Below are 22819 nucleotides of genomic sequence, written 5' to 3' on the forward strand. Positions count from 1 at the left end.
CACAACGCGTCGTTTCTCTCGCACTCAGTCTTCTCTGTTGGCTCCCCTTCCCCTGCCCCGCGCAGCCGGTCGACGCCTTCCCCCCCGCCCCCGAGAACCGCCTGCCGGCCCACCCCACCACCCGTCGACCGCCAGACATCACCATTTTTCGGTGCAACATGAAACGAACTCTGGATGTTCCCGCGTGGTTGAGCGCCCCTCTCAGTTCCATGGCCTCAGCGTTTCGACCCCCCACCCTCGGGGGTCGGTGGGGACGATCCCCCGTCGCCTCGCGGAGCCGGTGACGAGTGGCCGCCTTCGCCAGCACTCGGGAGGTTTCGGAAAGAGGACGGGCGCATGCGTGACGCCGGAGTCAGGGAATGCGTTACTATGGCGACGGGGTCACAATGGGGGCCTGAGAAAATGGGGAAATTCGTGGGCCTGAGGGGGGAGAAAGAACAGATGGGTTTTTCGCGCTTTCCAACAATTGAAGAAAAATTATTCTACAAGGAATGGGAGTGAAAATACAGAAGGAGACACGTGACATTACTCGCCACCACCTGTTCCATCATGCAAATCACTCTAATCCTCGAATTATCACTTCCTAGGTGCGAACTCGGGGCTTTTAATAACTCCCGGGTAGTGCCTTTATGAGTCCAACAATTCCTTTGTAGCACTACCACAACCGGTATCGGGATGGGTGTAATGATCTTCGCGTAATAAATATTGTCTAGCAACCACCAGCGCCCATCTTTGCGGTCTTACCCCAGCTGTCAATTTCTACTGATTTTGCGGGTGACAATTTACGCTCGATCATTGAGGGATCAATTTAAAAAAAATTATGATATAATGAAACGACGAAAGCTGCATTCTTAATTTTCCAAAAAAGTATGGAATTTTTAGAAAGTGGAATTGACTCATCATGCCATAAATGATGTCCTCCCTTCGATATCGTCTGTTATCGGGCGACTCCCAGCGCGTCAAACTGGTTCCAAAATTCGAGAGTAGGATTCGTCAAAGAGCCTTTCCCATGGGGTCATTCAGCATTTTTTTTTTCATTCTCAGTCTCCGGTGACTTTACCCACCGAACGTGGGCGCTTCCACCGAGGTGGTATACCGCGGTCCCCCCATTTATTTAGTCGTCGCATTACCATGCTCAAGAGGTGGTTTTCAACTGTACACCTTCACTGGTCGATACCAAATCATTCTCGGTGCGTTCCTCGTGGAATAAAGTATCGAATGGAAATTGTGCCTCTTGAAAAACATTCCTGGGAGCGTTTAGAATACCATATCAGGGAATTTTAATGCTGTGGCTCGGTCGGGACCATACTATTATTTTTTTTCCATGGAATTTCGTATTATTGGAGAATAATTGAAATAGAAAAAAGTCTATTGAAGTCCTGAGGATTAAAATCGAGTCGGCAACTCCTCGTAACTTTCCATATTTTCCCCCTGAAGAGACAGCACTCGTGGATTAGCAGGTCTAGCAACCGCACTTGGTAAACCGTCACATGATATCGGTAACTGATAGTTTCGGTTTTTTAGAGGACTCTTTGATTGAATGGAGCTGTCTCCTGGGACAACTGTTGTGGTAGGCATGTGGTTTTCGCTGAGGATCCGGTTTCCATATTTTTTGACTGATAAAATCACAAAATATTTTCTATTCCAAAGTATACTGGGCTCTCAACTTAACCCAAAAATTCATTTCACTCGCCGGAATATCCCTCGCAGAAAGACCATCAACCCAAGGATTATGGGGATCCCATCTTAGCATCCCGCCAGGACCACGAGCAAATACTTTTCTCCCGGAATGGCCCATCGCATTGTCTTTTTTACATTACAAGTCCGAGCGTGCCGATGTCCTCGACGGGTATCAGGTCCACGGGGGTCTACACCAGGCAACACGGTCGTGAGGGGCCTCACAGGTATATCCCCAAACCCGATGTATATGCAGACAAAGGAGAATTTTAGTGTAGCGTCATCCGCTTACTCACATTACTGTCTTTTATTTTCATTTATATTTTTAAATTCGGACTTAAGTGTCATGATGATACGGACTTGACTGCTGACTCTTGAAATCATTGCCCCCTTATCTCTCCTCATTTTCTCTGCCCCCGACGATCAGCTGCATATAAAATGAAGCATCAAAGAAATCTATCCCAATTGTTATTAAGTAAAGAACTTTTTTTCTTCGTAAAACTTCATTAGAAACTCCTATGTAATTTTTGCTGAGTCCTCTGGTAATTTTTTGCTGGCAAGAGAGAAAATATATCTGGAAAATCGTAGAAAATTCATGTTTAAACATTTCTGCGGAAAGTATGTCAATAAAAAAAAGTTGTGATTGTGTATACGGTAGGATGAGAGACAAATGAAATTAATTAAGAACACGGTGTCTACGCACACAGCCCCTGGGTCAAATAAATCAACCTGGATTCATGTAACTCCTCCTCGTTTCATGTGCAGTCATGGGTTATGAACAAAAATAATGCAAAAGTGTCGCGCGAGGGAATCTTATGTCGGTGGAGATGAGCTATTTTTATGACAGCCACGTGTGACGATTATCATTAATAGAATATGGACAGTTTCTTCAACGACCAAGTACCCGTGGCCTTGACCTACGACGGGGGAGGCTCTCTCCGCGGTCGCTGCATTCCCCAGAATTTCTTTATTTAGATTTTGTGAACTATTTTTATACAATCACCAGTGGAAAGAATTCAAAATTATTTTAAAATGAATTCTCATAGATTTTTCCGTGGAATTTATCATTTCCAATCAACGCATCCAGTGGAATTTCAGAACAATCAGACTGGAATGAAAAATTCTGAGAAGCAGATTTGATATTTGAATGAAAAATGTTCAACAGTGGGTATGGAGCTGCATATTATTAAGCGGTTGATGTGGTTTATTGATGAAGGCCTCTTGCAAGGCTCAACATTCACTCGACGATTGTTCTTTCAATCGGTAAATCCGTGTGTGTAATTCGGATGTTCAATTCCTTAATTCACTGGAATAATCAGGCCATAATTTTGGATTTCCACCCCCTCCCCCTGTACCATTAAAGTGGTTTTCGATAAAACAATAAGGCAATACAAATTTTCAAGGCTGCATCCGGATACTTCCGTACAATTAAGCCTTTAGTCCGGATTATTGATGAAGGCCCCTTACAAGGCTCAACAGTCCCTCGATAATTGTTCTTTTAATCGTCGAATCCGTCCGGTTAAACTCAGATGTTAGTCACCTGCGACGAGTTATCGCACGGCTCCCGATGTATTTCCAACCTGAGTTCTCTCACGTATATGTAGGGTCATGCCTCGGGGGCGGCTTGTGCCCGGAGGGGACACAGAGCACCGGAGTCAACCAGTGTTGAGAAATAAAGACAGTCAATGGACCAGGAGATTGGGTGGAAGTAAGAGGAGTTTCTCAGGCTCCGGTGGTGTTTAAAGTGGGGGAGTTGGAGAGGCGGGTGAGGGCCGGTTTTTCTGGTTTCTACTCACCGGTCATCCTGGCCTCCCTCTCACTCCATTCTAACATTTTTCTTTCTTTTTTCGGAGTATACTCTCTTCGACATCCCCCTTTGGTATTCCAGGCTACCATTTACTCAGCCACGGGTTCTCATACTCGTTCTCAGGATTTTTCAAAAAATTTTTTCCCCAATATCGTGCCATTATTACTGTTGAAAAATATTTACTGAGTCGGTTGTGTTACGTGAATCTGTCATTTTCACGCGCGTTTGACTCTATTTGCGGTGGAAGTTTATTAGATAATCATGAGGGCAGAGCGCTTTTCAGGTCGAATGCAACAGATATGCATCGATTTTGTTAACAAACCGCTTGTATGAATAATGAGTGAATAATTAATCAACATCTGTTAGTTAATGATTTTCTCACTGATAGATTTAATCGGTTTAATTATCGCATAAATATAAAATGACTCATTGAAATACAATTCGTCGAGAAATTCTGAATGAAAAAATTAAAAATCTGGAAATTCAATTCTATAAATGACTTTAACTGAGTTTACTCCACTCACCATCGATTTTATCTCTATGACTTTAGCAAATCGAATTTTATGCAGCCGTCCTTGATCTATAAAATACACTGTTGCACTTCCACTGGATAATAAAATGGGAATAGGAGTATCGAGCGATTTAGTGAGTTAGCCACTTTGCAAGTTGTTTAATCAAGACGAGATACCATTGACAGGATTGTTGCTGTATACCAGACACGATATCGGACAGGAGAATTTACCAGTGTAATCCGTGATTATGTAACTCATAGTGTTTATTATCCATCATAATCAATCCATTCAACTTCACTCTCTCGTTCTTACATTTCAGTTACAAATAAGGAGAGCTCTCATGCACTTTGTCACTCTTTATTTATCTGCTTCAATCAACCAGGCGTTTACGCATACAAATGGTCAGTGGATACATTAAATGCCTATAAAAAACGAGAACATAAAATATATTCAATAACAGTCTGTAAGTCATATCGTACAATGTTTTTTATTCTTGTGATTTGTTTCCCTTGAAAACTTGATTTTTTTTTCTCTCCCACTTTAGTATCGAGAAGATCACGAACCTTAAAGCCCCAGCACCCGTGTCTCAGACGTTCGTGAGTGGTACAATTGTGCGAGGTTTTTTTAATTAATTAAAAATATACACATAGAAAAATATCATGACAATAGCGATAAGTAAATGCACAATTAATCACGTAAGCACTTTCCTTTCAGTTTTTTTTTTCAATTTGATTGGGGATTTAGGCTGTCTCGGGAGGGGGCTAGAGTTTTTTCTAGAATTAGAGAGGTTAAGGGGGCGTAGGGTAATATTAATATCACTCGTTTATCAATGATATGCTTTGTGAATCGTGGGAGACGTTTCGGTACTGTTTTTTTTTTGGGATTCACGTTCGATTTCTGGTAATTTATCAGGCGATAAATTTTTAACGGGGATTTTTATTTGGGGATGTTCTTTGGAATTTTCTGAAGAGGGCAGTTATTTTTCTACTGAATTATTCATCTCTTTTGTAGGAAAAAATTCGCTGCCAAGTGACTCAATGTTAGACTCCACGAAAAAAAATAAGGAACTTCAGTAGAATTCTCCAAGAATGTTCCAAAGAATTACCCAAATTTTTCAACGAAATTCCCTCACTAATGGGAGGGATTCCTAACGGAATTCCTTTGGAATTTTAATCCCCATCCTCTGACAAGTGGTACGATAATGGATATGTTTTATTTCTGTTGATTCTCGCGGGGCCAAGTCCGGCTTTTTATCTTTATTATCTGAGGAGTCATTTGGAGCGTCACATGTAGAGGGGCCTAATACTTACCGCTGCAACTATTTATATCATTTAAGTTTACACACATAATTTTTTTCCAAGGTTTCTCTGTATTCCTTTATAATTAGTTGTTCAATAATTACTAATATTCGCTAACAATTATTCTTGTGACACTGAGAAATGTTTATTTTATTTATTTTTCTTGGGAATTTTCAAAAATTCGGCGAGAGTTTCATTTGATTATTCGTCTCACTGATTTTCATTTTGATTTCTGAAAATTCATATTTCGAGTCTTTTTTGCTCTGATGTTAGGGGGGCAAGAGCGGCTTTGTCTCGAGGGAATCTAGTCGACAATAATATTTATAAAACCGTTGATCCATTTTTTATTTATGATTTAGCACGGAAGCACGATATTTTGAAAAAATCTCTTCAATTCCGAAAAAATCACCCTCGCCTGAACGCAATTCACAGTTTCACTTTAAATGAGTCAGTTTTCCTCATCTATCGTCTTATCATTGAAGTTAATATCAATGGAAATGTTGTCCCCTTGAATTGGGTGGTCTTACAAGCTGTCACATCCAGCGAAAGATATAAAAACACTGAATTACACTGGAATCTAACGTGATGTACTAAAATTGATTAAAACGAAGCAGTCCACGATTTTTTTTGTAGTTTTTTCTGCATCATTTTCAATTTATTCTTAATGACCTACAATTTTTCTATCTAATCTCTTTAATTTGAGTCTAATTTCTTCGTTGCGCTTTCGTGGTTGTCTCACTCGTAGAGTTGTCTTCAGTTTTATGAATTAAAAAATTTAAGAGATAGACTTTATTAAATGGTTCCGAAAATTTCAAATAAATTCCCCTTACATCTTCTTTACCATTATTTTGACTTGCGTTTCAAATTGGAAAATTTCCCATTATAGTTACCATAAATGTAAAACCTGTATTCAGACGTCACAGAGTGAAAAATAAATTGAATGATTAAAGAAAATGTGTGTGTGGTGATAAATAAATAAAAACGTTGTGGAAAATTAATTGAATAGTTTATCTGTTTAATGATACCTCTCATCATCAATTAAATAAAAATGATATAAAGATTCTTTAGATACATAGCTATACCTACAACTTAATATGGCATCACAATGATTGCATTTATCATAAATTCACCAACTTAAGAAGTAATCTACACTCTCTCGATGTCATGTCAAAATAATTCCGTCATTACAATTACTTAGTGATTGTTAATACTATTCTCATAGTGTTGACGAAGGACTGATGCAATTTGATTATTTACAACACTCATAAAACCTCTTAAATACACTGGATACTTTAATAATACGTACTACCTACATAAACAATAATGCAGCGAATTAAAAAATTTGCTGATGCAAAATACATTCACTGAAAAAATTCATCAAAAATTGGTGCATCGATTAAATGCTATCGAGGGTGCGATTAATTGATAACTGACGGACGTGTTTTTTGCAAGCTTAAATGACAATTAAAATATCTGTAATATTGCACTCCACTGGATTATCTATCAAGCCATTGAAAATTGAAATCGTAAAAATTCTTTCTCAATGTACAACTATTACTGGTGTTACTATTGATGATGTCTATTTGCTCTATTGGTGTTATTTAATCGATTTTAATTATTTTCCCCGTTACTCTGCGGACTCTAAGCTAGATTTCACAAGGCAAATGTTGCTAAGTCTATGTGTCAAGCAAATTGATCCTTGAGCTGCATTGATCGGCTCAAACGAATCTTTTCTGATGATTATAAGTCAGTTGTTTGTTCCTTGTTGGGCTATTAATGCTGGGGATTTCAATAATGAGCTTTGGTTGGTTATTCTTGTGGGGTTTCTCGAGTGGGCGACATCTGCTTTAGGCCTCGCTCCTCATTTTTACGATTATACGAACATCAACATACACACGTGGACACTGGGTGAATTATTATGACGCTTTTTTGTTGGTTTAGCAATTATTGTAGGTAAGTGAAATGGAAAAATAATTGTGCAGTTTATTCGAGTTTTTTTGGGAATTAATTGACAGGCAATGCGACTATTTTCATTTTAATTCTTTAGGGGTAATTATTGGAAATTGTCAATTACTTGTGGATTTTCCCTCAATGACATAGAACTCCATATTTTTTTGAGAATAAGTGAAATAGGAGACTAATTGTGCAATCGATTTGAGTATTTTTGAATTAATTGACGGAATAATCATCAGACAATTCAACGATTTTGATTTTAATTTGTGGTCGGGAATGAGTTTGCAAGAATTATAAATTCTATTGGATTTTTCACCTGAGTACACTGACTCCCGCATTTTTCAATCCACACATCAACCAAAACCGAATGAGAAACGAAAATAAATTCTCAACGATTTTACGTGAATTAATGACTAAAACATGAGTCTATAATATACACTAACTGGAATGTACAGAATCCATATTTTCTACTCGTCTCTGCGTACCTACTAATTGAGAAAACATATATTTCGATAAAAGCCTGAACTAGCCTTAACAGAAGAGAAATCAAAGGAATTATCGATTACAATTTTTCTCTCGTTAATAATCATATACAATAGTATATGTAACAGTTGGTCTCAGTCGTGCTATGTGCCCCGCAGTGAGACCCCAATAGCTAACATCAATCAACGTAATTGGTGTTCATCCTTGTGTAATCAACAGCACACCGTTGACCATTAAAATGTCACTAACTACGTAAAATAAAAACGACAATTGTACGTTCAACGAAAAAAAATATTTCTCGTACACAACTAATAAATAATTTTCATCAAAAAAATGCACATCTATAAGTTAGTTGTCCAAGTGAGACATTTTCAATACCTTGTCTCTTATCAGTTAGTCTAAAGCTTTCAGTTAAGTGCAACTCGCCAAAATCTTCGAAGCAGAGTTTAATTTTTCCCCTCTCTCTCTCTCGTTTAATTATCTTCCCTAATTAAAATTAGAAATTGTGAATTTCCGTACCTCACAGAGGCGAAAACCATTCACACAGTGGACTGGATAGTCGGTGGAATTACCACGTCATTTGGTAATTAAAAAAAAATTCTCTCGCTGGTTTCATTCTTTGTTGAATGAGTTTTACTAGATCCGCAATTTTTGGAGAATTTTTGCGATTAGTTCTGCGGGGGCTTCTTGCCTCCACGGGGCTTAATACTCTCTGAGATTTGCCACATCGCCTCCTCGCAGAGGAAGTCGCTGAAGTTGTTGAAAAATGTTATTATGCGCTCGTTCTTTTTGAAGGAGTACGTGCTGGAAAAAAAATTCTTTCAATTGTTTTCCAAAGTTTTTAAATTCCATTTCTAGATTGTAATTAAGTCAAAATCTTACCACTTTTTAAATCTCTTCATATTCTCAACAATATTAAATTGCTGCCAACGCTTCGAGAAATTAATAGTGCCATCAGGCAGCAGATCACTGTTTCCAATGTGCACGAATGTCAAATCTTGCAGTACCAGTCCTCTGCATTGAAAAAATCAGTGTAAATAATTGACCAATTGATTTATTATATCCGGCGATATCGAACTTCACGAGTCTAATGACTCTCACTTACATATAAGGTATACACGGCGGTTGTGTCTCAGCTAGAGCCTGCCTGTACGCTCTGAAGCTGCTGGAACTGTCAATGAGTGCGCAGTACTCTTTCAATCCCTCAGTGATGTGCTTCTGCCACTCGAGCCTCCTGATGGGAGCGCTGTCCAGTGCAGATAGGAGAGCCAAATAGCTATTAAAATTATTGATCTTTCTCAAGTGCTTCATAATCTTGATGAATTTAACGACATATTTCTCCCTGTCCTTCGCCTCATTCTCCATCCTGTGCTCGAGAATCCTCGATCTTGCCCAGTATGACATCTTATTGAAGTGCTCGGTGAATCTGGTGAGATTAGGTGACCTCTCCTCGTTTTGCTCCTGCGCCCAAATCAGCACCTCTGGTATTTCTATCTTCATGAAGAGCTCGGCATCTAGCAGTGTCATCTGCTCGGCAATCTGCTCGCTCTTGAAGTCGAGGAGGGAGGCCTGCTTGGTGGAGACACTGAGGGATGAGAGAATTGGTTGGGCTGACTGCATCTGCTTCAGCTGATGCTTCTCCAGGATCTTGACGCGAAGGGCCTTCGCCATTGTCAGGTCACCACTGCAAACTAGTTGCTGGACAAATTCCATCAGGGTCTGGAGGAGGACGTCGTCCAGGTCGGACATTGTCAGGTCACTGACGACACGTACTAAAAGGGAGAAGGCCTCGCGAGCTGCTCGCTGCTTCACGACGTCTGGGGAACAGGAGAACCTCTGGTGACGGCGGTGAAGCTTCTGGATGAGTTCAAGAGGGGACATGAATGTCCTGTATGTCGTCAAGAACGCTTCCTGATACAGGAAATCTGGGGAAATTTGAGGGAGATTAGATGGGCGGATTTCCGGGGGTGCGACGGGCGGATGGGGTGGTGAAATGACCTACCTGATTCTTTTTCGTCTAGTGCAGCATGAAATGAATCAGACATTATTAGTTTGCAATGACGGGGAGCGGCAGCAGAGGGAAACTGGAGATTTTTTTTTTGAGTCAAAGATGAGTCAAAGAAATCCTCCAATGAAATCAATTAAAGTCAGTGAATCCTCGACTACATTCCTCACTCAAAAAAATCCAGTCTGCCCTCCCAAAAATAAAAAAAAATTACCATGTTTATTAGCTTTAGTCGCATGAATCAACAGAGCATCCGGGTGCCCCCCTCGTATATCCGGTCCGTCTTCCTCACTTTTCTTAAACACCAGGTGTTTGCTGATGTCCAGTTCATCGAGAATACCGTCATCCTGCTCGATATCCCTGAGCTCCAGAGTATTCTCGTCCACAGAAACCGACGACAATGCATTGCTCCCTGGCCGCGAATTACTCAGTGCAACATCCAACGTTACATTGTTATTATTATTGAGATTGTGAACAGGAGAGTGCTTGTCCTTCTTATCAACAGTGCTGACAGGCTCCTCCTTTATCTCCTTAACAGGTGTCGAGGTGATGACTGGCTCTGGGGTGTGGAGTATTTGCATGCTGATAGTGGGTTTTGGCGATATTGGAGGCGGTGTTGTGGTGGATCGCGTCGATCTCGATCGCTTTGGCGGCAGGGCAGGGGGCAGACTAGAGTGATTCGCCACTTCTTTTATTGTTGGACTCATACTGATCGATATACTGGGAAATTAATTAAAATTTCAATATTCATTCAAATAGTTATTACTTTTAAACTAATTTGTGCGACACTTCTTGGGTTGTACTAATCGATAGACTAGAAAATAAATTGTTCTGAATTTCACCGAATTATCGTTGGGTCTTTTATCAGTGTTTATCGATTCTTGTAATGTTGTCGGGAGTGCCGAGTAATTTCAGGCCATCGCGCATTCGTTGTTGTGATAACAACCGAGAATTGTGGGGATGAGGGTCAATGAATACAATTTGTACTTTCAAAACAGAGGAATTATTTCGCCTTGATAAATGACTGACGAGCAAGTGTTTTCGAATTTGTTTACTTTAATTAATGAATGATACTTTCCACTGGATTTATTTCTCTTTTTTTTACTGCAATAAAAGTCTTTGAAAAATACAACTGATTGAAGTATTTATCAATTGTCAAACAATTTTTTGTTTTAAATTGGAATTTTTTTCGTTCTGTTATCAGAATTAACACCTATTTTTCCAACTTTTTACGTCAAACTACAGGCACAGTACAATTTCCGAGGTTATCGTTCCTACCTTGTCCCATCGTGTAGACTGGTCATGGTGTGTACCATGGAGGAGCACGATTGTGTCGTTGTGAGTGCCATTTCATGCTGCTGCCATTCAGCCTGCATTGAATTGTATGCAGCCACAGAGTGTCGCGTGCCAAGACCGGAAATAAAGTCGTTGGTGGTGTGCGAGCAGTTGCCGAACATCTCCATGTATGCCATTACTGAAAATATTTTTATTTTTTGGACTTCAGCTACAAGACGCTCGACTTCAGTGGAAAGTTGAACGAGATTAACACAAGTTTACTTTTTCAAGCGGCAATTATTTGCGCACATCTCGCAATTGAAGCCAGATATTAAAATATTCGATAGGATCTTTTTTGTAGATTTCTGTCTGATCTGAAAAACAGCTCTTGACGAAAATTTCGCTATCTTTCCTCATTTCCGAGATATCCCCAAAGGACTGGCAGTGCAACTGGGTTTTCCTCTTACAACTTCACCACTGAATTTCATATCGAAGATTGAACTGATGCGTGAAAAAAAAAATATAAAAAACTGTCTGGGATTGGATGTGTAGACACGATGTCGCGGAAAAAGTGTCTCCTACTTACTCAACTGTAGCGCACGTGTGAAATTAATGATATGAAAATAAAACACATGAGGCTTGAACGAACTGCACACTCATTACGCGCTCACGTTGGTTGTCTGAGAGCTAACTGTAGTTGGTAATGAAACTTTACGAGCAGCATCTTCCTCTACCATTTATCGAATTCATGAGGATTATGTAAGAGACTACGTTTAATGTTCTATTAATTCACGTTTAGAATTCAGACCCACGTCAATTACGCTTTTAGAATTCAAAAATTCAAATCCAAGAGGTATTACTATTTCGTTGCAAAACGCTCGAGGACATCTTTTTGTTGGCATTGGAGTACGTCAGCTTGTCAATCGTCATTATTAATTGAATGCAGTGACAATTAATTGTAGAAAATTCTCGAACAGTCCTTCAGTTATTTTTTCTTCTTTAGCAATTCCAAACTCAGCAGTTTTTTCTTGCGTCATTCGTTATCAGTTAACTGCATTACTAATTTTGTAAATATTCCGCACACCAATTGAGTACATAATTCATTGAATTGATATAAATTGTCAATTAATATTAATTAAAAATATTTTTATGCATTCAAATGCACTTCAATTTGCAATTCATGTTGAGTGTGACGTGAATTTTTCCAGCCGTTAATTAGCCTTTACCTCAAGACTCCTCGAGTTCACCCTCAAGACACCCTGACTTTAATAAATACAAGATAACGAGAATGCTTTCCCCCTCGAAGTGCAATAACGAGTTCCCTCGTCGAAACAACTCCGCGAAAATTACCTGTTCGTGACTTTTTCACACCGAGCACTGTTCCTGGGAAATATCAACCGAGAAGTGAATGGATATAACGCGTCGACGAGTGTGTGAGACTGGACAAAAAATAATATAAAGGCCACTACTGTTTTAAAACCACTCGCGTAAGCTTCAAACTATTACAAAATTATTTCAAAATAACAAATCCAAGCTCAATGTCAAACGCTATTGTTATGTCTGTCAGAGGTTTCAGTGAGTAAATAATCATGCTGTAAAATTGTTCATTTTTTTGTATTAGTTAATTAACTATTTTTTTTATGGGATGGGCGACGTTTTTTAAACAAAATGATGATAAAGAGGTCAAGAATTTTTAGTTTAGAAGGATTAAAAATTTCTCTTAACACTAATGAATTAATTTTTTAATGAAATGGGATAAATTTTTCTAATAGAGTCCATAGTCTCTGCTTAGCTCCACCCTCGAATTGATAAATAATTCAGATTTTTATTTTAACCACAGCATGATTTTCTCCTCCAGGAAGATCCTCTTCCACAATGAAAATAAAAATAAAAAACGTGTGGGCATCTCCCACTTACCGGAATATGCCACCGATTGGAACACTGGGGGATACAAAATATCAACGTCAGTTTCAAAAAAGCCTATGACATTACTGTTGGAAACTCCCAAAAATTCAAATAACAGCTTTACTTAGATTATCAGTCTCGTAAAATTAATTTCACTCACCCACCAATTAATTTATGACTCAGTAATTAAACAAATGACATTAGATCACTTGCTCCTGAGTAATGAAATATCAAAACATCTTGCAAATCACGAAAAAAAAACATTGTCACGATTTCCGAGACATTTCCACCGTTTGTCCTGAAATTTCAGGTGTAATTTTCCAACAGCGTTAACAAATCAACAAACAAAAAGGAAAAAACACTACAGGAGACAAGAGACGTAGTGACTTAGCTCCATCGAGCACCGATCGACCACTGAGCACTATTTTCAATGGATTTATTTTCAACTCCACTATCGAGTTATTCAAATGGTCTGTCGGCGTCAGTCGGCCTCTGTTTCCTCGTTGTATTTTTTTGTCGAGATAATTGACAGCAGTTGAGTAAAGACACTAATAATTGCAAAGTGATCCAACGATATCACGATTTTTTTTATCGTTACTCAAATACTGATTGTTTTTTTATCATGCTTTCCTTGTTATCGGTTTTTAGACTTGTGATAACTCACTGTGTCGCTTCTTGAGGGGCAGGGGCGGTGGTTTACTGGCATCCGGGCTGTCGCTGGAGTTTGCGTGCAGACTGCAGGTGGACAGGTGTTCATTTTCAGGTACATTGTCGTACTGCGAGGGCTGGCGATCTTTTCGCCTCTTCGAACGCTTTTCGGGGAGGGCTGGGGGGATTCCGTTGGAGTCTGGACCAGTGATCGACTCGATTTCCTGGAGAATATTATGCCATTGATATTTGGTTTATCTTGACTAGTTCAATTATAGTCACATAAACATTCATGAATGTTTTTTCTTAGAATAAAATTAATAAGAAAGGACTGGTTTAAAAAATTGGCGGAGTGGATGCAGTTCGAAGACAAAAAATAAGGAAAAAAATCACACAACACCCACATTTACCAGTTTTTCCAGTAGTGCTGGATCGCCATTGCCGGTGATACTGGTAGTGGTGAGACTGCTCTTTGAACTGGTAGTTCTCTGCGTCATGATGGAGCTCTCAGTGCACTCGGAGAGTTTTTGCTGGGAGAAGGACTGCTGCTGTGAAGTGAATGACTGCGAGTTGTAACTGACACTGCTCTGCTGGGAGGATCTCTTGGATGTCATGCTCGAGGCTGTGTAGCTCTGTGACGAGCTTCTCTGCGAGTGCATGGAAACGAAACCAGATTCTTGGGTCTGAGTTGAAAGCCTCTCGATTTTTCCCTCCATTCCTGCAATACGTTTTTAATTATTAATGCCCAAATTGAATTAGCTCCTTCAGAAGGACTTTTAATTCTTATCTTTCCCTGGGCTGAGTTAAAGAAACCGAAAAATAGGCAAGAATCAGCTCATGATAATCACAACAAAAATTACCCGAGGGTTTCCGCAGAATTTTCTTCAAGTTAAAACAAAACATTTTAATTTCGAAAATTTCCCAATTAAACAAGTCGCTCCTCGAGTTCAGTAAAAATGTTACTTTTTTGCTGAAAGTTCACGACACGAAGGTTCATGAAAAACTGCTCCAGGCGTAGGCGACTCAACTCTTCGCCCACTCTGGTGGCCTGAAAAGTTATTTGAAGATTCTTGCGTAAAATTGGACTTGTTTCCCCGAGGTTCTTTACCCGACGATCTATATTCCACTTCCGTCACACCAATGCATCCTCAAGAGTAGAACGACTTACCAGTGAATGGATTTATCATCTCCTGGGGTGTCTGCTGGCCCAGCAGCATTGTACTCGGTATACTTGTTTCGGAACCATCCCAGCAGCCACAGTTGTTAGTTCCATTGACTTGTAGACCTAATATTTTAGAGTTTAAAAAAGTTTCTCATATGAAATCATGAAGAGAAATGATTTACATTGAATGTGAAAGAAGGTAATTGAAAAGTCATCGTCTTCAATCGCCAATCGCTCGAGATCAACTGAATGAATCAGGACAAGTCTGATACCATTTTGAACGTGAATTCTGAAGCTTCAAAATGAATTTTGATTCATTCAAATCGCATCCTTTTATCTGCAGATATCAAACGTTCAGGAGACGGAAAATTCTATCAATTTGGCTACTCCCATTTGACGTCTTCTCTGTGAGTCTTCGTCTCCAGAGCAATTAGTAATTTTTTTCACCACGCATAAACTCAAAAACATAAGCCAACTGTTTATTAAATAAGCCACGTTAATTTATAACAAAAAAACTAAGCGCATACCCAAACAAATGTTTCTCAACTCGTCGAATATTGCGTCGAAATTCCTGCGGTGATCGTTCCCCAAATTAAACTTTCTATCCATGATAAACTTTACGGAATCCGAGAGTTATAAAGACTGAATTTGGTGATTCGAAGGGCACAGTTAGTTCGTTTCTGACACACAAGTTGTTTCACTTTCATCGGAGTTCGGGGCCAGACTGACTGGTTGCCCATATGCTGGAGTGTCTCCGGGAGACTTCTCACTTTTTTCTGCTGACTAATCGCTGAAACCCCCAAGCATGACGGGGCCTCTCACATGTACAAATATTTTTTTCTTCTCGCGATCAATCGGATCACTGTGCAAACGCTCTCAAAGTGCTCGACTTTGACGTGACAATAATAAAGAAAAAAATAAAATGAAAAAAAAAGACGGACTTCAGTTTCAATTATCGTCTTTCACGTCGTCTTTTTTTATTTGATACTCGTGTGGCAATTTGACATGGGTAAGTGCGATATTTGTGCCTTAAAGGGATAAAACGGGATGGGAAAAATTTTTCTCGGAAATCATAGTTGAATTAACTAGATTTGGCAATTGATAAACATGCTTTTTGATGGTCAAAAATTTTCTCAATCAAATTGATGAAAACATTTTCATCATAAAACTTTCATTTGACCCGAACAAATAGAGTCCTGTAAAGCCCTTTTATAGCCCCATAAAAGTGACAGATTAAACTTTTAGTGGACGTAAACAGCGCGAGCACGAGATGGAGACGATTGTAAAAATTTTATACTCCTAGAAACTGCTCTTTGGAAATTCATTCGACAGCAGTCTTCGAGGGGATTCAACCAAATAATTGCCAATATCATTTTCAGTTATGATATTGAGAAAAATGTCACGATCTCTTGAATTTTCTGTCCATTTTTTCAAAGTCCCTAACACAGTTTTCTGATAAATCATGCGATCAATAGATTGATTAACGAATAACGTAATTTCTATGCTGAAGAAAATTTCACCATCATAAAAAATTGCTCTGGGGATCGGATCCAATTAAATATTTATCATGGACTCACCGTGTATGGTCGCCATGAGACTGAGATCCATACTATCATTCAAGGACTCATCATTTGGCCCCATGATCGAGCGAATTTCGTCGTCATCCCTCGAGTGATTCAGCGCCGAGTCCAAACTTCCCGCTGACGCACTCAGTAAGGACGACGAGTCCTCTGGGGAGCGGCTCCTTAAAGAGACACGGTCCAAACTCGATGCCAATAGGCCCTCTGACTCGTCCAAGAGCTGTTGGGCACGGGTGCGACGTTTTGGGGGGAGTGGTGGAGGTGTCGAGGAACCGTTGTCTTCCGATAAACTGATATTAGTCCTGGAATTGCAAAACAAAGTTCTTCAGGGGAAATTCTTGGAGAAAAGAATTTTTTCCCAGTAAAACCCCCTTCCGTTAATTGAAAATCAGTAATGAATCACTTGAACTCGACGAAGTGTGAGATACGCCAAGAATTATGGACCTATTATTGAACGACTGTATCATCGGCTAAAAATACCCGCGATACATCTGTAATTATCTTATCTCGAAAGCTCTCAGGCACGTCCTCAGTCTCTCCAGAGGCCTCTCAAATAACCATTCACGATTGCCAATGGGCAATTCCTCTGAGCATTGATTTCCGGTAGATTGATTTACCTGTCAGGAAGCGGTGGCTTCGGTGGTGGACTCGAGTCCCTCAAGATGGACTCGGAACTGTGGGAACTTCTCACTAAATTGCTACTTGCTGCTGTCTGCTCGAGGATCTGGCGCTCGCGGGGTGTTAGGGGAATGTCCGGAAGAGAATTTCTTTGGGCTGATAGTTCATTTCCGTACCCTGAACTTCTGCAATCGATTGAATTTTTGAAAAATATTTCATTAGTGTCAATCTTTCTTTTCTCCCCCAAAAAATCCCTGTACGTCCATCGAAAAGGAACAAAAGTACGATAAATCCTTTGAGGACTGGCTATCACGTCGATTAAACGATACGTCACAGCCGATCTATATCAGTCTGTCGATATTCATTGACAATGTTACCTGTTGTTAGTTGCCAGTGGCGGTGGCTTCTGTCTGTTTGATATCTTCTCGTGCGCCAGTGCAACTAAATTTTTAACAGCATCCTCGACTAATCCTATCACGTGTGTCACGTTCTCTGTGTCCAATGCCGGACATGGGGCAGACTGATTCCCATGGATTAGAACATCGTCGCAGAGTTTCAGCAGTTTAGCCAGGGCTTGGTAAACTTGGTTTGTGGCTGAGTTCAGTGTTGAGCTGTAAGCCGTTGGCATGGATTTATTTTCAAAGAGGGAAACGCCGCGCCAAAATCAGATGGAAATAATGTCTTTGTCCGAGATGGGAGCAATAGAATAGAGCAATAAAATCACGGTATTAGCTCGGGAGATATTGATAATTCAGTCATTAAATTTGTTTAACAAAGTTCGGGATTTTTTTTCTTATTCTCAAATGTCTCCTCCAGGAATTAATTATAAAGACAATTACCTTTTCTCATAAACGACGTAAGACTTGAGTACAGTATGTATCGTGGTAACGGTGTCGAGTACGATGGTGCCATTGCCAGGTAACATCTCGAGTTTCTTCTTGGAAACGACATCGCGAAAGTGAAGCAGTGCAAGTTGTACTTGTCTGACGTGAATGTGGAGATCCCTCAGTGGATTCTTATCAAGACTGTCACCGAGAGGTGTCTTTTCTCGGGGAGTTCGCGGGGAAGAGGGCGATGCAGCCCGTGTTGCTATACCACTGCCACCGCCACTCCCTGAGTTTATCCCGGGGGACCTCATCTGGGAGAGTTTCTCCAGAAAGTCCTCCTTGAAGGAACGCGCACGGCGGGCTAGTTTGCCACCCCGTGCTTTTCCACTGTTTCTCTCCTCGACTTCTGTAACATGGACAAAATCATTTTTTATGTTCTAGAATAATTATGCAACTTGTCGACTCATCAAATGTGAAAAAAAATATATTCTAGAGAACTCTCAGAATTATTCACTTTTATCTCTTTGCATTCATGAGTTTAATTAACAAAAAATTATATTCTCCACAATTCCCCAGCTCAATATCATGAAACCTCAGCCCAGTAAATCCCCGAAATTAATACCCGGCGACTCTCGAAAATTGCAATCGTCCGTTTTCCCCCAGTTGTTTTACTGGAAAAACAAATACAGATGCACGTGGCGAGGGGCCCAGGGGCGCCGGCAATGTTTTCCCATAGTCTGCACAACCCCCCCGAGGGACTGCATGTTTCCCTTTTTGTTCGTTACTATCGGCGCAGTATCGAGGTGCCAGCAGACGGATAAGAAAGGAGAAACGTGATCTGGCTCGCTTCCAGCATTTCAAGAATACAGTATACCTCCCCCCGCCGTTCACCCGCCGACGTTCAGAACAGTGTCCGCAAATCGCTAGCCTAATTCCCCAAAACAAAGTCCATTGTATCTCACTTTGAATGCTGGGAATTTTTAAGTTATTCAGGGAGCGTCTGGATGGAGGGAATTAATTAGACAGAATTTGGTTTCAAGTGAATTCCGTTGATAAGTTTATTTACTCAGAATTCCATGGCTAATATTTATTATTCTTGATTGCTATTAAAAAATCCTTTAGAATATTCTCTCCAATTAAAATTTAATTAAGTTATACAGTTCAATTAATCAATGATTTTAATAAATCCGAAAGACCCCGGTAATTAATTAAAACTTCATGTAGAATCATCCGACATCTGGATATGATATAAAGCAATCGATGAGTAAAATTTCCCTTTAATTACTTCGTCACGTATAATTACACTTTTCGAATATTTGATTAACCAAAATAATCCATTATTCATTCTCCGCATTCCCGGGGAATGAAGAGTGATGAATAAATCCATGAAATTAATTAATGACTCCCGGAAACCGGGAATTGTCGAAGCGCTTCAAAGACTGTCTCCTCAACCCGAAGTGCACCGATTTCCCCGGGACATTCGGTTTAATTACACGATCGAAGGGACACGATGATACGTGGAGTTCGTATTCCCTTTCGCTTTTCCATTGTTTACCCCGACGTGCTTGTAAACAGGAACAATGAAATGAAATGAAGGCGGATGTCCTATGCGGTTTGTGGTGAATGGCGAAACCATGTCTGTTCATTTGATTTTCGTGGCTTTCATGGGAATTGGAGAATGCCTCGTTGATGAAGCAAAAATATTGAATTAAAAGGGGAAAGGGAGGGATAAAATCTCCGGTATCGTGGGGCTTTTTAGGGAAAAATGATCCTTTATGTCTGGAATTTCAAGAAAAATTCTTTTCTCCATTCTACCTCTTTTAAAACATTGACGAAAAGATGACTCAATTTTTAATTATAATTTTAATTGACAAATCTTCTCATTTCCTCAATGCAAACATCGATAATTAAAATTTTTTTTGCTCCCCCTTCTCCGTGGCAGAAAAAAAATCGCTTCCGAATAACCAATTGGAATTCACCGGCCTGTGGTACGAGAAAGGAATGGATCGTGATAGAACAGTGAATCCAGTCAATCACAGTAATTTGCATATCGTATTTCTCATCCCTCGGGCTTGTCCTTCATCTCTTCCAGCCACCCCAGCATCACTCTACCCCCCGCCCCCTACTCGCGAAGGGCGAGCCATACGCTCTGTTCTCGTATTATCTCCGTGCACTGCTTCCTGTTCCTTTGCCAGAATCACGCCTGATTGGAGTTTCAATCTCGAAGTCGTCAATAGAACTTGATTCTCTCCTCCCACACACGAGGGCTGGGCGTATCGGGGAAAGGGTGGAGGGCAAAGTGAGATAATAAAGTTAAGGAGAAAGTGAGTGGAGGAGCCAGCAACTTTTGCACTTATTTAGAGAACAAAAGTCGTTTGAACAATTATCCTTCAATGAAAATGAATAATTTAGTTGAAACGTCATAATTTCAATTGGTAATAAAACCGTTCTTTCTCGTAAAAAGGAAAGGAAATGAATTAATTTTTTTTTTCTGTGTAATAAAAATCATAATTTTTCACCGGAAGTGATATTCGTCCCAATGTTCTCCATTTAATTCCCAGCGTCTCGTGAAATTCAGAGAAATTCATTGTCAAAGTACTCTATCAATTTATCTATTCTCTCTTGTCTCAAAAGTTCAGACATAGATGGGCCAGGGGTAGGGAAAAGTCCAGGCTGTGGCTGACGCATAGGTGAAGTTGTTGTGGCTGTATAGTTATAATGCTCAAGTGAATTCAAACAGAATCGATTCAAAGTTATCGTCGGCGTTGAGGACGTGCTCGGTAACGGCTGGTCTATCTGTCCCGCTGAGATAACGGGGAGATGGGGGGATGTAGGTTGAAATTAAACGAGAGGGTTTCAACAGTCTAAAGCAATTAATAATGTAGCGAGGATAGTCTAACTAACTCATCAGACGCGCATTCATTCGCTCGTCTTTTGATTATTTAAGGTACCATCCATTCAAAGTGGAAGTGTCATCAAAATTTCATTGCAAATGAAGTTTGAGATTCATATTTTCTTTTTTTAAAAAAAAAAACAACATTCATTGACACTTCGTTTCCACCCAATTATTTTTTTAAGGATATAAAAATTTCTAAGTTGAAATTTTTAATTGCAAATCCAGATTCAATATTAATTCTCACAAATCCATACACCACCCGGTCCTCGAAACTCCCCCACCTGCTAAATTCAAATTTTAGTGATCATCTAATTTCAATTACATCCGAAAATTCATGCACTATCAATATCCTCAATTATGAATCGTTTAACTTCCCCGTGAGAGCTGGAGGGGACTTCTGAATGTATAATTGAATTTCCAATGGGATTTCCAGCACCACTGTCTGAACTTATCATTAGCTAAACGCTCACTCCTGCGCCGAAACGATAACACCAATAGCTGGGGGGGGGGGTAACCGTGGAGTGGTGCTTTGATGACGTTGGTGAGGGTCAGGTGAGGTTGAAGTGAGTCTGTTAACGGGTGTATACACCCGGCGTTCATAATGATGTCGTTAATTTTACTCTGCACGTAGTTTACACCCGGCGATACTCCCGCGAGAGTTCGGAGAACTCGGCTTTTGCCACTGTATGATCGATAATACCAGTGTGTGATGCTGTATAGCATCCATATGGGTGGGCCAATGGTGTTGGTCTGCGGCCACTATGCCCAGATGATTTAATACCTTCGGTGTAGGATGAAATTTTCACCGCTGGATCGAAATTAATGGACACCGCAAATTAAATGAAGGGAGCGCCGGGTTTTAGCTCGCCTGGCATTGTTTTCGAGAGTAGTCTTTTGAGGGAAAAGGGAAGAAATTACTGATGCCAGGGTGCCAGGAGGGGAGGCGAGGTGATACGAGAATTGTTGGGGTCAGGAGTGGATCGTTTTTATGTTGTTGGTTTGGGCAAAGGAATTTGGAGCAGGAGTTCATATTTTTTAAGCAAGAATTGAACGAACCCCAGATACTCCCCTCACACATAAAAATAAATACAATTCAGTGGGCAACATTTTGAAAATTGTGGGTTTTCCGGAAAGTGATGAGGGAACCCATGAAACCCGATGCTAGGATATGTTTGAATTCTGGCGGCCAGATCACGGGGGTCAGGCAAAATTGGATTCACCTGTGTTCAGTCCAGAATGTGCACCGACAGAGATGGGAATCAAATTGTATTAATATGGAAATATCCCCCGTTGATTTGCACGGGTGTACGGTATCCGGGGAATGGTGTGCAGCATTGTACCAGCCAGAATACCGAAATTCTACCGCTGGTGGTTTCCACTCATCAGAACATGTTGATCTGCTACAGTTTTTTTTCTCGGTTTTTATTATTAGGGCTTTTTGTCACTCACTCGTTTGTTCCCGACTAACGCTCTGTGCGGTTGCAAAATACTGGGCACAAAGGGACGCGGAGTATTTTATTCGTGGAATTTTTTGGGCGGCAGTCATTCAGAAAGTTCGGTTCAATTGGAATGAAATGGGATAAATTGTCGATTTTTAATTATCTCGGGTTTCCATCTGGCGAGAGTTATATTTTTATGGAGAGATGAGTGAACGAGCCCAGTTCGCCCATATTTTTACCTCTGAAATTTTTAATTGAATGAAATGTGAGGAACATGTTATTGACGAAAATAAAATGAAGGGCGGGTATGAGGCATGAGAATAAATTTCATGCGTTTTTAAATGAAAAAAAAAAGGGACTAGAAAAATTGCAGCAGCGAGTGATTATTATTCATTTATGTTTTTCATTTTTCAAGTGAATTTAATCCATGATGTGAAATTAATTTTCATGGATAGACAATAGGAGTAAAATTCTACGAAATATAGAGCAGTTACTTTTGATAATAAATTTGCAATATCATGGGAAGGGTTTTATTAATCAAATGATTAGAGATTGAAGGAAATTTTAATGAAAAAAATCCATTTCTGTATCGCAATAAACATAATGAAATCCTCGAAATTCATCAAATCGTGCATTACGTCGCGCCCATCAGTCACGTGAAAAAAACAACTGTCAAGAAAGATATAAATCTTCCCCCCGAGCCCTCCCGCCCCGTAGTTTTCCCAACACGTCAA

General features: G+C 40.0%; 1 protein-coding gene across 7 annotated transcripts in view; it reads right to left on the reverse strand.

Moving 5' to 3' along the window:
• Window positions 1–6288: 6288 nt before the first annotated feature.
• C3g (C3G guanyl-nucleotide exchange factor) overlaps window positions 6289–22819 on the reverse strand; it is a 50526-nt gene continuing 33995 nt past the window's right edge. For 3 of the 7 annotated variants that reach the window (XM_064127901.1, XM_064127896.1, XM_064127902.1), the window contains exons 2-15: window positions 17763–18156; window positions 17301–17534; window positions 16923–17108; window positions 16303–16607; window positions 14732–14848; window positions 13968–14281; window positions 13580–13787; window positions 12928–12951; window positions 11014–11209; window positions 9950–10455; window positions 9733–9747; window positions 8836–9655; window positions 8613–8744; window positions 6289–8534 (exon numbers count right to left, since the gene is read on the reverse strand). In XM_064127901.1, the coding sequence (XP_063983971.1) occupies window positions 8399–8534; window positions 8613–8744; window positions 8836–9655; window positions 9733–9747; window positions 9950–10455; window positions 11014–11209; window positions 12928–12951; window positions 13580–13787; window positions 13968–14281; window positions 14732–14848; window positions 16303–16607; window positions 16923–17108; window positions 17301–17534; window positions 17763–18156 (3587 nt within the window). In that variant the 3' untranslated portion in view covers window positions 6289–8398. The remainder of the gene's footprint in view (window positions 8535–8612; window positions 8745–8835; window positions 9656–9732; window positions 9748–9949; window positions 10456–11013; window positions 11210–12927; window positions 12952–13579; window positions 13788–13967; window positions 14282–14731; window positions 14849–16302; window positions 16608–16922; window positions 17109–17300; window positions 17535–17762; window positions 18157–22819) is intronic. The other 4 variants (XM_064127897.1, XM_064127900.1, XM_064127898.1 and 1 more) reach the window with 4 other exon arrangements.

This window comes from Diachasmimorpha longicaudata, chromosome 9, assembly GCF_034640455.1.
Source record: "Diachasmimorpha longicaudata isolate KC_UGA_2023 chromosome 9, iyDiaLong2, whole genome shotgun sequence".
In the NCBI taxonomy this organism is placed as follows: Eukaryota; Metazoa; Arthropoda; class Insecta; order Hymenoptera; family Braconidae; genus Diachasmimorpha; species Diachasmimorpha longicaudata.